General features: G+C 45.2%; 2 protein-coding genes across 2 annotated transcripts; both read left to right on the top strand.

The window, feature by feature from the left end:
• The first annotated feature begins 2,826 nt into the window (after nt 1-2,826).
• Nucleotides 2,827-3,768, top strand: LOC101565899 (olfactory receptor 2AJ1-like). Its single transcript, XM_004648458.1, has one exon. The coding sequence runs from the start codon at nt 2,827-2,829 to the stop codon at nt 3,766-3,768; it is 942 nt and encodes a 313-aa protein (XP_004648515.1).
• A 6,260-nt stretch (nt 3,769-10,028) lies between these two features.
• LOC101563125 (olfactory receptor 2AJ1-like) lies at nt 10,029-10,970 on the top strand. Its single transcript, XM_004648451.1, has one exon. The coding sequence runs from the start codon at nt 10,029-10,031 to the stop codon at nt 10,968-10,970; it is 942 nt and encodes a 313-aa protein (XP_004648508.1).
• The last annotated feature ends 3,728 nt before the right edge of the window (nt 10,971-14,698 follow it).

The raw sequence follows: 14,698 nt of genomic DNA, 5'->3' as shown, positions 1-14,698 counted from the left end.
GAGGATTCTCCCTCAGAACTCCATGATGCATCTTCTTGTGTGGCGCTCACAGGGCTCTGTGGCTCCCTCAATCTGGCAAGAGTCTTCTCAGGTCTGTATGACCACCTGTACACAACAGGGGACAGTGACTCTTGAGCAACAGTTGTGCTCTGGGCCAAGTGCTGTCCGACTCCTAATTCCCAGACAGCACTTTCAGCACAAATGCAGCAGTGCTCCACATTCCTGCCTGGAGCAAGTTTCAAAATATTCCACTTCCTTATGCTAAGCAGAGTCATGCACTGGAAATTTCCAAGGGCCTTGATGTTGCTCTTGTCTTCACTAGAGCCGGTGCAGTGTCCCCTGCAGGCGGTATGACAGAGAGTTCTCATCTTGCCCTTCCCCACTTTCTTTTCCTGAGCTGCAGAAAGCTTATTCATGTCCTTCCAGGCCTTTAGTTTCTTCATCACCAAATGGCCTCTTTGGTCTTTTTGTAGCCTTCAACCTCACCTTCCACCACCAAAAGATATGCAGCAATTCATCCATTCTGTGATGTTTGACAGGACTAGGGACGGCAAGGCTGAGGCGGGTGGGCAGGCAGACGGCACAGCGCTTCTGTGTTGTGCTCCATCTGAGGGGCCAGGAGACCCACACTCTGGCTGGTACAAACATGCAGCCTCTGGGACACATATGCCCAGAGCCACCCTGGCTGGAACAGTGAGCAACAGCATGCACCTCTGGCAATTAGCCCCAACTCTGCAGCCCCCAAGACGCAGCCCTGGTCTGATGCCCTGCTGACTCCCTCACAGCACGGGGCTGCCTGAGTCTTATGCAAGTTGATGTGGACAGGGCTCAGCACATCTGGTTGAGCGGAAGCCTTGAAAATAGCAGGAAGTGACTCTTGCCGGACGTCTCCCGTTTTTGAGAACACTGAAATCAGAGGACGAGCCTACCCTGTGGTCAGGGGAGAGGGAGGCCACACTCCTCTGAGCCGGGGCTCTCCCCGGCAGAAGGCCCTCAGTCTTACAGGTCAGATACTGGTGGGAAGTGTGTGTGTGAGCTATCTACCAGCATTAACACTGTCAATATGAAATATTTAAAGCCGAATGGGAAAAGCGACTGGACACAGGGAAGAGCTGTGCGTGTGGTTTCTGACTCAGCTGGTCTTTGCAGCTTAGGATCAAGCTGCAAGAGCCTGCCATTTGCTTCCAGTATAAACTGCGTCCAAAGTCCAGGAAATACTGCTTGGCACCAAAGGTGAAATTGACCAGTTCTATGTCATGGGGTTAACTTAAGACCCTTCACGATGGTGCAAAGCTTTACAAGACATGACTGAAGACTTTAAATGTCCCAGGGAAGGAAGTGTGCAGTGTAAGATGGTGCCAGAGGGAACAAGAAGCACAGTATGGGTGGGTTTCAGCCAAGGAGAGTGGGATGTGGTTCTAGAGAATGCGTAAACTCTGTAAAACTTAAAAGCAAATAAGATAGCACAAATGGAGTCATTGATAAATATTTCCATTACAGTTAGACCTGAGCCCATATGAATAAATGAATTGCTCTTGGAGTAAGTATTTAATCGAACTTAGTATGGGCCCAAGACTCAAACAGGATGGTCTCTATGAGTTCAAGCTGCATAGCGAGATGCTGTACATGTACCAAATCCATAAGAAAGAAAAGAAAGTTAAGATTATCTTACAGAAAATAACATAAATAACTCAATATTTTTGTCTGTGAACTAAAAGAAGCTTACAAATAAAACAGAATATTATGTATGTGTTAAATATATTTTTAAATAGCGCAGGTAATTTGGGAGTTGGATTTCTTACTACTTTGTTTTTATATGTTTTATCTCTCTCTCTCTCTCTCTCTCTCTCTCTCTCTCTCTCTGTCTCACTCTCTCTATATGAGAAACCACTCTTTATTTCATCTTGTGTTTTCTAATTACTCCACTAAACACTTTGTTCTCAAGTTTGATCCACTTAGCTTTGAATCCTTACACTTAATTTTGTCTTAAAAGAAATGCAAAATAGCACACCTGCTATGGAGATAAAAGGGTGATTGCACAAAACATTCCAAACACTGCGTGAGAACCACGTACGTTCCTTACAGCTATCTTGATAAAAGCGTGAAGACCAACCTATGGGCAGGCATGGTGGTGCTCATTGCTAGCAGTAGACGCTAGGACAGCTAGATCTTAGATACAGTGTGCAGATTTCTATCAATCATGAGTGAATAAAGAAACTATTTATTTTTAGTGTAGGGCAAGAGCATGAAGTGAGAACCACCCTCTCAAACAGGTCAAGAGAAAGTCCTTATTTTGTTCATTAATTGAACTAGTGTCATTGAAGCGAACTTCTGAGCCAAGTTATGTGATAGGCATTTGGTTTTAACCAGGGAATAGAGAAAATATATTTGAGAATGAGATAAAAATTCTGCTGTAGAGTCTCACAGACAGGAATATACACAACTCTGGTTTACAACTAAGTATGATACAAGTGAGGGGAGTCAGGTAGAGTCAGGGGTCAACAGGTTAAAAGAGGGCAAACTGAGCCTGGCCCAGGCCTCCCCTGAGAAAGGACAAGAGAGTAGAGCTACAGAATGAATCAGGACCTGGAGCCTCGCGTGGGAGCTCGGGGTGCATTCAGGATGCTAAACCTCACCAGGTCAGGGAAAGGAACAAACACCCATCCTGAAATCGTTGCTGTCATAAACCTGTCTGATAGAGCTGGGGGTGCATGCAGAATACGGCACAAGTGCATGTATGTTACATAGACCCATGTAAATGAGGTTACCATTTAACTAATTCTTATCCTTTACATTTTATTTTTGGATAAAACACAGAAACGCAGGATGAGGGATGAGAATCAGACGTCCAGCAGCGACTTCACCCTCGTGGGGCTGTTCTCCTCCTCGCGAACCAGCCTGGTCTCCTTCTCCTCCCTGTGCGTCATTTTCGTCCTGACCCTGGCAGAAAACGCCCTCCTGATCCTGCTCATCCGCAGCGACTCCCGCCTCCACTCCCCCATGTACTTCCTGCTCAGCCATCTCTCCCTCATGGACATCTTGCACGTTTCCAACATCGTCCCCAAGATGGTCTCCAACTTCCTGTCTGGCACCAGGACGATCTCCTTTGCAGGCTGTGGATTCCAGATCTTCCTGTCCCTCACCCTGCTCGGTGGTGAGTGCCTTCTCCTCGCGGCCATGTCATATGATCGCTATGTGGCCATCTGCCACCCCCTGCGCTATGCCACGTTCATGAGTGACAGAGTCAGTGTGCTGCTGGCCGCGGGGGCCTGGCTGGTGGGCACCCTCAACTCCACTGTGCACACAGCGTATGCCCTACACTTTCCCTTCTGTCACTCAAGGGCCATTGACCACTTCTTCTGTGAAGTCCCTGCCATGCTGAAGCTGTCCTGTGAGGACACATCAAACTATGAACAAAGCGCCTATGCAAGCGAAATTATTTTCCTGTTGGTTCCTTTTTCCTTAATTTCTGCCTCCTATGTACAAATTCTTCTCACTGTGCTGAAAACCAAGTCATCTGAGGCCAGGAGAAAGTCCTTCTCCACCTGCTCCTTCCACATGGTTGTGGTTGTCATGTACTATGGGCCGTTTATTTTCACGTACATGAGGCCTAAGTCCTACCACACTCCGGGCCAGGACAAGTTCCTGGCCATATTCTACACCATCCTCACACCCAGCCTCAACCCCGTCATCTACAGCTTCAGGAACAAGGACGTGCTGAAGGCCTTGAAGAGTGTGCTCGGAAGCAATCCCCTGGCTAAAAGATGATGGGAATTGCGCTTCTGCTCTGCATCTCCCCTTTTTTCTGTCTTATGCCCACACGGTATTTTCTTTGTTTGACTGGAAAAACAACCAAACTTCTTTCCTTCTTTCAAAATAAGTGGCTTGTTGAGGTTCCTGCTGATAATAATTAATTTCTAATACATATAATACTGGGAAAACCAAACTCGTAAGAATGTAGTTTTTCATCTTAATTATGAAGTCCTTAGTGGAAGCTGATGCAAGACTTCTGATGCGCTCCCACTAAATGCACAGAACTTTAAGGTGCTCTATGCTATGATGAGCGCACAGGAATGTTCTATGCGAGCTATGAAGTTTAACAAGCCCTTGCAGCGTGTATGAAGCATGCACTCAGATCTCGTTTCCTCTCTTCTCGTGGACAGCTCGTGGTAAGTCATGACATTCATGTCACTTGTACCATGAACTGCATGACAATAGTAAAACATCGTATTTTCTGTCAACGTAGGAGTATAGTTCTTGTTTTACACCTACTGACTTTTGATTTTAATATTAACTAATGTATCTTTAAATATATATAATTATGTATGCATGGATTTATCCACCATTACACAGTTTGCTTTTGCAGCTGGTTTTCTGAGTGGCTCATACTCGTGTGAACTGCGGTGCACACCTGGGCCTGCGTGTGCAGGGCGGCAGCTGTCCTCTGCGGCTCCACTCCTGTGCCCCAAACATCTCCTGCAGCTAAAGGCCTGTGTGCACATGCGCGCCCCCGCTGCGTGTTCACTCCTGCGCTCCTTTCCCGCGCCCTTCCTGGCCAAGGCCATCCACACTAAGTCTGGCAGGAAGAGTGCATGGTGTCCTTCCCCCTGCAGAGGGCGCTGCGGAGACGCGGCTCCCACAGGGCTGTGGCATCTCGTCCTGGGGACTCAGGACACCGGCATGGAGCAGCCAAGCCCTCCCCAGCAGCACTGTGCGTCCTCCTGGCCGCTATCTGCAGACTGAGTTCATCTTAATCCCGTTGTCTTTTGCTGCAGATAGATGCTAACAAGCCCTATCTAAGCTGCCTCACGTTGGGTTCCGCGTCCCCGGGATCCGTCCTTGTCTTCCAGGCAAAGCCAGGAAGGACAGCTGCCTGCCTCGCTAGCTGCTGCGCCCCGCAGCTCAGCCTCTCCAGCGCCCACGGACTCCTCGCTGCCTTCCTCCACCAGGAAAGGACGTACTCTTTAATCTCCCAGCGCTTACAGCTAGTAGGTGCATCATCAGAGGCGATTCGGTTCTGTGCTCCACATGAAGCAAATATCATGCGGGAAATTTCATATCAATTTTACATGCTTCGAGAGGTAATGTACAAGGCAGGAATAAAGTTAATAAAATTCTATTGTATGAAACATCTTGGCTTAATTATTATACTTCTTTTATTCCCAAAGATTAATTATGTGTGATGTTCACATTGCTGCCCATTTTTTATCAACCAATATCCTACAATATCATGGTGTAAATGCAAAGTACAGATTATACAATTTATTTTAATCAGTAAAGTGAGGGGCCATTCTGAAGCCATTAGTGGAGGCAGGGCCGATTCCGGCAGAGTCAGGGCTCAGCTGCCGCGTGGTCAGCAGCTAATGGCCTGGTGGCTCCCGCTGTGGGTTTCTGGTCTCCGAGGTGCGTCCTCATGGGACACTGAGGGAACAGGCGTCCTCGTGGCCAGGTGCTAAAGAAGGGGGCGATGGCAGGAGGAGGTCCGTGCTGCCGGTCCCGGGACCGTTGTCGCCACCCTCCAGAACACAGAGATGTGCAGATGCTTGTCCTCTGAGCACACAATGGTGGGTTCATGTGCGTGAGTGAGCCTGCTTCGTGCCGGGAGACTGACGGATCGTGGGAGGGGTGTTTCCATCCACCAGGACCACGGGGATCACAGGGCCAGATGGCAGGGCGAAGCCTGTGAGAGGGACTGATGGAAGAGCAACATGCAGATAGTGTTGCGTGCGTGGAAGGGAAGCACGGGACAAGCCAAGGATGAGATTATATTTCTACTCTGAACTGCACATGGAGCTGGTGCTCAATTGTTAGGAGACACAAAGGCTAGGAACTGGCAGGTGTACGGGGGCAGGTTGTAGCTGATGTCACGCTAGGACAATGGGGTCAAGTCTGCTGTCCACATTTGTGGGGGCAACAAGCAACTGAGGATCACCAAGCACCAGGCCTGCAGGCTGCTCTTCCAGGTAGGTTAGAGACTGAGGAGAATTCCTGAGGTCCTTGTGAGGAGTAGGGTTAGTGGAGGGCTAGTAGGGAATGGTGAGTTTGGGCCCCACTAGCAGGAAATGCTGGGGCCCAGTGGTGGCAGGCTACATGGCAAAGTGACTTGAGGATCCTCAGGCTGTCTCTGTAAGGTGGCTGGACTTGTAGTCCTGAGAGGGATGGCACAGACAGGAAAATTGCAGCAGAACACAGGAAGTGCCTGGTGGAGCTGGCTGGACTGCAGCACTCGTGGAGTCCTGTCCCACTGCTGGCCCCAGTGTGGCCTGGTGCAGCTCACGGTAGCCATCACTGGCACCTTAGTCTGGGGGTCTCCTCATATGTCCAGCATCTGAGTGGTGGCAGAGCAGCACCAGCCGGAGAGCGCCCACATGGGGAATGGGCATGCTGGTGCCGAGTGTCTGCTAGTGCTTAGACAATACTTGTACAAGGGCTCGGGTTCCAGTTCCTGCACCTAGTGTAGCCCTCAGACTTGGAAAGCAACTTGGGAAACCAAAAGGGGCTTTTCAGGTATGTGGTGCTAAATGTGGCAGCGTTTCTCAGGGGTGATAGACTACCTGTAATTACATGTACTACGTGGAGCCCTGTGAAGAGCTACAAAGGTAAAGTATTCACTAAACAGTGAAGGCTGGCGCTGTGCAGAAGGGACTCACTGTAGCAGGAGGAGCCCAGCGGCACCCTCTCAGGGCTCTGCGTGTCAGCGCGGAGAAAGCCTACCCGAGTGTCCTGCAGACTCATACGTCTTCCTCCCTCAGAAAGCTTTCACCACAATGTGTGGGGGTTACATAAAGCCTACAGACTTAAGTTCACTTCAGTAGGTTTTAGTCAGGTGCATTCTATGATGTTCTCAACTCTAGCTCTCCTAGTTAGAAATGACACTTCAAATGCCTAAATAAAGAATGTAAAAAATGAGACTCATCATCATGACCGTATTACAGTATACAGTAATACAGTAAAAACAGAAATAATTTTAGTTATGTTGTCTGAGTATTTGCCAGTGCCAGGTTCTTATGTGTGTGGCCATAGGTGTTGGTATTGTGTTATGAAATGTCTGTATTTTATTTGGAAAACATTACAATGCATTTAAATGCATTAGAAATTGTTTTCAGATGCAGTGTATTTTTGTGTTTGATTTATTATATGAAAATTTCAAATAAATGCACTAAAAAGTACTTCATTTTTTCAAATTTTATGTTTTAATTCACTTTCTAAAAATTGCGAAATAAATTATTTATGGTGCTATTTTCTTAGTATAATTACTTGGAAAATTTTAAAGCATGTACTTAAGTGAGTAAAAGTGTTATATACTTATCGTACCCTACTACCTATCACTTCATTTAGTGCACGGTTATATTAAATCTATATTTTTAAAACTTTTCACTTCTATGTTTCAGAAAACTGACTTGCATACATTTGACAAGAGTCCAACAAAGTGGCATATATTTCAAGTGTCAAACATATACAGTTTTTTAGTTCAAATCTGAGCACTGACACTTTCCATCTGAAAATGTCAACTAAAAAGCAGAAAAAGAGGAAAGAAAGGAAGAAAAAGGGGGCGGGGGAGAGTGTAGCGGGAGGGCGGCAAGGGTGGAAGTGGCACCAGGCCCTGCGGGCTCCTGGAAGCCTCCGCTTCTCCTGGCAGCAAGAGCAGACAGACAAGAACCTACATTTACATCAAATCAGATCTCTGCACCTGCTTCCCCAAGTAATTCCTGAGTAAGCCGGGGAATCAGGAGCAAACGCCAGCTTGGCCTAGTCTGTTAGTCACCAGCTCACTCAAGAAATATCCCATTTGTAATATTCTGTAGAAGTCAACATTAATGATGTCAAGGGGGTCATTAATTTTAACAGCAGATAGACACTTTTAAGAATAAGTTGCCTCTTTCCTGTAGTACACGATATACCAGAGCATGTAGCATGAATGTTTCAAGAGTGCTAAATATACAATTCTTGTCATAATAATTTTGAGGAGAATTAATAGCATTTTTTTGTTCAAATCTTACAGTCAAAATTATAAGGTTAAGCAATATCACAGGATTGAACGATCAGTGTGACACATCCACGTCCGGCAGCAGGATCCTTAGCGAGCCTTCCAGCAGAATGTGGCCGAAGGCCTGAGACTTTCAGCTGTCTAATGAGTCCTGAGGTCTAGGTAAGCCAAGGTCAGTGAAAGCGGACATGCAGGGCACTTCCTAAACCTAGACTGAAAGCAGAACAAACGATAGACCTTTCAGAGGAGAGTCTGCGGAGAGCGAGAGGCCCTGTGACGCTTGTTCCTCCTTGGAGGAGATGCTGTGAGACAGTCGTGCTTGCCCTGTTAGTCATTCCCAGCAAAGAGCGAGCTCAGTGGAGTGTTGGGAATCGAGACCAGGGCACTGTGACATGGGGGCTGAACACGAGAGTGCAGAGCCACTCCATCCATAAGATCAGGAAGCCCTGAGTAGGTTTTATTTATTTATTTTTAAGTTTTATTTTAAAGAAATACAAAATAATAAAACATTAGAAACAATGCAGAATTTCAAGAAGCAAGATGGTCGGAATTCAACAGGGTGGTTCTATTTTGCATTGCTGCCTTCAAACTAGTTGTTTAGATCAGCAGATATAAGCATGAAGAGGTGGTCAGCGAAGCTAAGCAGTAGCTGCTCCCTTCAAAGCAGCTTTGCACCACGTGTTAAATACCGGCATCATTTCTTTTCTTTTCTTTCTTTCTTTCTTTTTTTTTTTTTTTTCAGAAACAGGGATTGAACTCAGACCCTTGCGCTTGCCAAGGAAGCACTTATTCGACTGAGCCATCCCCCTGGCCCAAGTTGCATCATTTCAATTCATAGTTGTTAGCCAAATACTATATTTGTAATTTCTGATTGGAATTTTCAAATTGCATCTCCATGTATTAAAATTAAAGACAAATATTCAATTATTTTATTGCATTTTTAAATCATATAGCACGAAAAAATAAAATATATTTCTAAAGATGGACTCTGGGCTGAAATTGAGCCAATTCTTTGATTTTTCACTATTAATTTATAACTGATGCTTTAAACAGCAAACACAGGCTAGGCTAGATTTTGTAGTTTTTCTACTTATTCACATTGGGATATTTAGAAAAATATATATTTCATTAAAGTTTGACATGAATGAAAAAACTGCACAAGCGTCACATTCTGTAGCTCATGCATTGCAGCCTCAGAAGAGCAGACAAGCCTGGGCTGGCTGCACCCACGGAGCGACTCTCACTGTGCCCCCTCTGCTACAGGGAGCAAGGTGGGGCCAGAGCAGGGGCCACACCCTGGGCCTCCGTGTACTGCGTGCTGTTTGGGTGGAACAGACTGGCCAGGAAAAGATAAAAGTTGAGACTAGTAAGGCTGTCCAGACAGCTGGGATCGGAGGGCAGCAGTCAGACTACGTGAGGGAGAGGCGGGCGGACTGCCCTGCCGGGCTGCTTGGTGAAGACTGGACTCTGGCAAAGCGCAAGGGATGCCACATGGAGCCAGGAAGCCTCAACGTATTAATGTCATCACTGGATTCAAGCAACTACTTGTCTGTCTTTTACAACACCCCCGTTCAAACATTGAGAAGCCTCTGATGCTGATTACAAAAGAAATAGAACCAACTTTCATTTTGTTATGCATACAGATGCAGAGATGGTTGATGTATAACTATTTTTACCACTTCTAATTAATTAAGCAACTATGAAATTGGCTGTAGTCAATGCATGAGTTATGGTTATTCTTTTTTATTTTTAATAATTTATTTATTTATTTATTTATTTATTTAGTGCAGGATCCCCTAAGCAGCTCTGATGTGTAGTGATTGTCCTGTCTCAGCCTCTATAGTGCTGGGATAATGTGCGTGCATCATCACGCCTGGTCGTGGTGACAGGCACAGGGTTCACAGGGTTCCGGAGCCAGCAAGGCATATAATACCAACGATCGAACGCAGGTGCTTGTACTTGCCAGGCATGCGCTTAGACCACCGAGCTATTTCCCCAGCCCTGGAATATTCTTCTCAAAGGTCAACACTGAGGATTCAGGATGAGGCACATGAATCAGACGTCCATCAGCGACTTCACCCTCGTGGGGCTGTTCTCCTCCTCGCGAACCAGCCTGGTCGCCTTCTCCTCCCTGTGCGTCATTTTCGTCCTGACCCTGGCAGAAAACGCCCTCCTGATCCTGCTCATCCGCAGCGACTCCCGCCTCCACTCCCCCATGTACTTCCTGCTCAGCCATCTCTCCCTCATGGACATCTTGCACGTTTCCAACATTGTCCCCAAGATGGTCTCCAACTTCCTGTCTGGCACCAGGACGATCTCCTTTGCAGGCTGTGGATTCCAGGTCTTCCTGTCCCTCATACTGCTCGGTGGCGAGTGCCTTCTCCTAGCGGCCATGTCATATGATCGCTATGTGGCCATCTGCCACCCCCTGCGCTATGCCATGCTCATGAGTGACAGAGTCAGTGTGCTGCTGGCCGCGGGGGCCTGGCTGGTGGGCACCCTCAACTCCACTGTGCACACGGCCTATGTGCTCCACTTCCCCTTCTGTGAGCCCAGGGTGATCGACCACTACTTCTGTGAAGTCCCTGCCTTGGTGAAGCTCTCCTGCGTGGACACATCACGCTATGAGCGAGGGGTTGATGTCAGTGCCATTATTTTCTTGTTGATTCCTTTTTCCATGATCTCTGTATCTTATGCCAAAATTTTACATACTGTCTTGCAAAGCAAGTCATCAGAGGCCAGGAGAAAGTCCTTCTCCACCTGCTCCTTCCACATGGTTGTGGTTGTCATGTACTATGGGCCGTTTATTTTCATGTACATGAGGCCTAGGTCCTACCACACTCCGGGCCAGGACAAGTTACTGGCCATATTCTACACCATCCTCACACCCAGCCTCAATCCTGTCATCTACAGCTTCAGGAACAAGGACGTGCTGAAGGCAATGAAAGGCGTGTTCCAGAGTAGTGTTGTATATAGAAAATAGTAACAGAGTGTTTTAATTTTATTCTCAATATGTTCATATTCAATTCCTACAGGATATACATTATTAATTTCCCTAGAATACAGATAACAGTTCTGCAAGTCCAGTTTGAGAATTAAATGTGTATTCAAGAATACTGGCTGATAATTGCAGCATCACAGCACATGTTAAATTTGCAATGCGTACATCTTAAATATATATCCTGGAATGCAGGAATTAGACACATTCAGGTATAGACACAGTAATAGAGAAGAAAAGAGCTTGTAACTTTTTTCTGGTACTGTTATAATGTAAAAGAAATATAACAAACATCATGGACACATATTTAAGAACATTTGTATATTTATCTGCGTTGCTGTGAAACATTACTTTTTATTTTGAGCTTTACACTCAGGGATTTAAATCTACAAGTTCAAATCCAGATTACACCACTGTTTCTATGTATTGATTTTTTTTTCTGATTGATGAGAGAACTGTAAAGATGCATATAATACATAATTATTTGTGAAAATATTAAACATACTGATTTGGCATTAACTTAAAAATAATAGAAGCCCTCACAGCAGTACAAAGATATTCACTTTGTATTTCCGGTGGAGGGAGCCCGGCTGGATCCTAAGGCATTGCTTTATGAGAGCTCTAGTGTGTAGGGAATAATTTCGCTTGGATGGTGAAAGATGAAATAAACAATGAGAACCGCTCCTAAAACATTGCTGCAAGGTGCAGAATCCATGTAGCAGCTCAATCCACCTCCGGTCCTCCTAGCTACCTCTGAGCACAGGCAAACACCAGGTAGACGCTGTCCCCAGAGAGGATAACCTGTGTGATCAGCACATGGTTCTCCATGTGGTATTACATGACTTAGGTGGTCCCAGTGTGAAAGTGGAATTTAGTAAACCCCTCTGCCCCAGGACCAAAGGATTCCCTGTCCTCATTCAGGGACACGGAAGGTCCCGCCACTTTGTTCAGCCAAGGTTTGCATAATGAGGAAGGTGCTTGCTTGGGGACTGAATCCTGATGTGCTGGTTCCCCATGGAGAGCCCAAGGGAAGAAGGAGGGTGCAGAAGGCGAGCTTGACACGAGCTTGGATGGTCCAACCACATAGTCACGGGGCCAGTGAGAACACAGCAGGGAATAGTCTCTTTTCACAAGCAGATCAGCATGGTGGAAAATATTACTGATCCTGGATGATTTTCATGCTTTAGCAAGTGAAGTCTGACGTAGTTTCCTTCAGCTTAAGTGATTAATAGCTGGCTTTTGCCAGGGCCAGTGAGCTTGACAGGCTGATTCCCTCTCTAACCCTCACCCTAAGACGTCACTTGGGATTGCTGTTTAGCTCCCACAGCTGGACTTCTATGATGCTGCAAAAGTTTTACTGTTAATTTAAATGCAAGAGAGGAAACTTTGGTCACCTATTCACTGTCCGTTATGATTTATATGTGGTCTAAGGCTATGCCTTCTCACACACTCCGAAGCATGTCAGGGAAAGTATTTGGACACCCATGAAAATGCAACTGCTGCAGACTTTTTTCTCCAATGGAAGTGTGTGTGAACAGAGGAGAATCATGCGGAAGAAACTGGCTGATGCCATTGGCACCTTTCCTCACGATGCAATACTGAACCCATTTGCATTGTGGAGGGATTTACTGAGTAAGAGCAACGGCCAACCACTGCCCTGAGCTTCTCTGTCTCCGGGCAAGTTCTCAGCTGAATCAAAATGGGGTTTGGAACACAATTGCAACACTTCCTACTGGAAACACATGAAGGAAGTCATCCTAACTAAACAGAAAGGGTAATATTGACAATAAGTGACACCCACCATCTTCCCAATAAAATGCGTAGATTAATCTGAGAGAATTGAAAGCTCTAAGGCAGTTTGAAAACATTAAGAAAATCCTGCTCAAAATTAAATCCATCATCATCCTGAAAATAAAAATAAAAATAATAATAATAATATAAAGGCTAGCCATGTAACTCCATAGAGGAGCACATTCCCCGCTGCTGCGTGGTCCTACTTTCCATGGCCAGTGCTGCAAGCAGAGCAGTTAATGAAGGAGGTAGGACCTCCTGGAACATGGAGAACTGGGCTGGGGACTCTGCAAGCTGGCATGGAAGCCAGCATGTGCCTGAGAAGGAGTCCTGCAAAGAGGCCACTGCTACCGTCCTGGTGTCACAGGTAGCTCCAGAAGGACACAACAACCTTGTCCCTGTGGAATCCACAAATTTTGGGTGGATGTGCACACCCTTCATGCACAGCTAAACCCTTTCTCAAGGGAAGGCTGCCATCAAAGTCTCCGCTTGTGTGCGCTGGCTGTAGATGAGACTCAGACAGTGCTGAGGGCACTTAGGTCCTAGAGCAACTACTGGATCATCTGCCCCCAAGACATGTGTACAGAAAGGCACAGTATGAGTGAGAGTTAAGTGTTCTCTGTTCTTTCTGATGAATCATGAGGTTTGCTTTTCTTCATTTTGGGGGTATTAAGAGTAAAATTGATTGTATATTTTCAAAAAAGTTAAATGTACTGTTTATGAAGGAAGTGTACAATTTGGTGGAAATTGCAGTGAGAATTAAGATAAATTATTTATTTATTTACTTTTAATTAATTTTATCGAGAAACAAATAGCAATGAGACAATTTCAAAACTGATTAGTAGGACAGTTTCAATAATTAAAACATTACATATTGCTGTCCTTGTGTAGTGGTTGTTCATACTACAAGATGAAGACATGATGTCCTGTGCAAACACTATTAGTACAAATCTTTCTTCTTATTGAATTAAGAGAAAGTAGCTGTATATCTATCCAATTTTGTATATACAGATACAAAATGGTCCTTCATTTGTATCCCCTTTTTTGTTCAGTTTTGTCAGATATGGGTATTCCATTGCCATTTAAATATTTCAGGTGTGTGAATTCAGCAAAATAATCCATTATAGTCCAGGAGTCCAGAAATAGCTGTGGGTTATCTGCAGAACTGGCAATGCCAGAAGTTGTTGACTGGAGCCTTTTACAGCTCACCATATTAATATGGCTTTACTTCTCATACCTTGTTTTCATACTTTTCTGCTGGATGGTTAAGACCAAGTTAAAGGAAGTTATACATAACAAGAAATGCAACTTTTGTATCTGACAAAGTCAGTCAAATCCCTTCAGCATTTACCCTGGAACCCTGTACCACAGTTTGTAGATCCTTTGTCAGGGTCAGCCATGTGGATGAGTCACGGCCATTGCTTGACCAATTTGCTCTCTGTGAAAGCCTGACAGAATGTTTTCTCTCCAGGTGACTCTCCTTAGTCACACTCTACATCATTGATCACTTTCCTCTGTGGCCCATAATCTCCTTGATCAGAAAATTTGGGATGCAACGGAGTTACAGGATGTTACAGTACAGGTTCTCCTATGTCTTGAGTCCTCACTGACCTTGAAAGGCTAGGGCCAAAATGTTGTCTATCCTTATAGCCCTTAATTTTTCTCTAATTTTTTGTCTGCAAAATTAAGTTGTTAATCCTCCAGAAGAGAAGCTTCATGATAGCATTACCCTATAATATAGGTAGTTGAGCTTCACCTCACTATCTGTCTGAATACCAAACATCTTGGACATAACATGGAACAGGTATTTTCTGTTAAGTATTAATATGTTAACCTTTAAATCCCTATAGAATGTGAAGAAAAAAGGAAAAAAATATTTAAAATAGAAATAAACAATGACATATTTTTAAACAAAAATTTAG

The sequence above is a fragment of the Octodon degus genome, unplaced genomic scaffold (genome assembly GCF_000260255.1).
Source record: "Octodon degus isolate 3935 unplaced genomic scaffold, OctDeg1.0 scaffold00414, whole genome shotgun sequence".
In the NCBI taxonomy this organism is placed as follows: Eukaryota; Metazoa; Chordata; class Mammalia; order Rodentia; family Octodontidae; genus Octodon; species Octodon degus.
This window is presented reverse-complemented; position numbering and strand designations above follow the sequence as displayed.

Bases quoted from the DNA above. Each gene is read 5' to 3' on its own strand.
- LOC101563125 (XM_004648451.1), top strand. From the start codon at position 10,029: ATGAGGCACATGAATCAGACGTCCATCAGCGACTTCACCCTCGTGGGG.
- LOC101565899 (XM_004648458.1), top strand. From the start codon at position 2,827: ATGAGGGATGAGAATCAGACGTCCAGCAGCGACTTCACCCTCGTGGGG.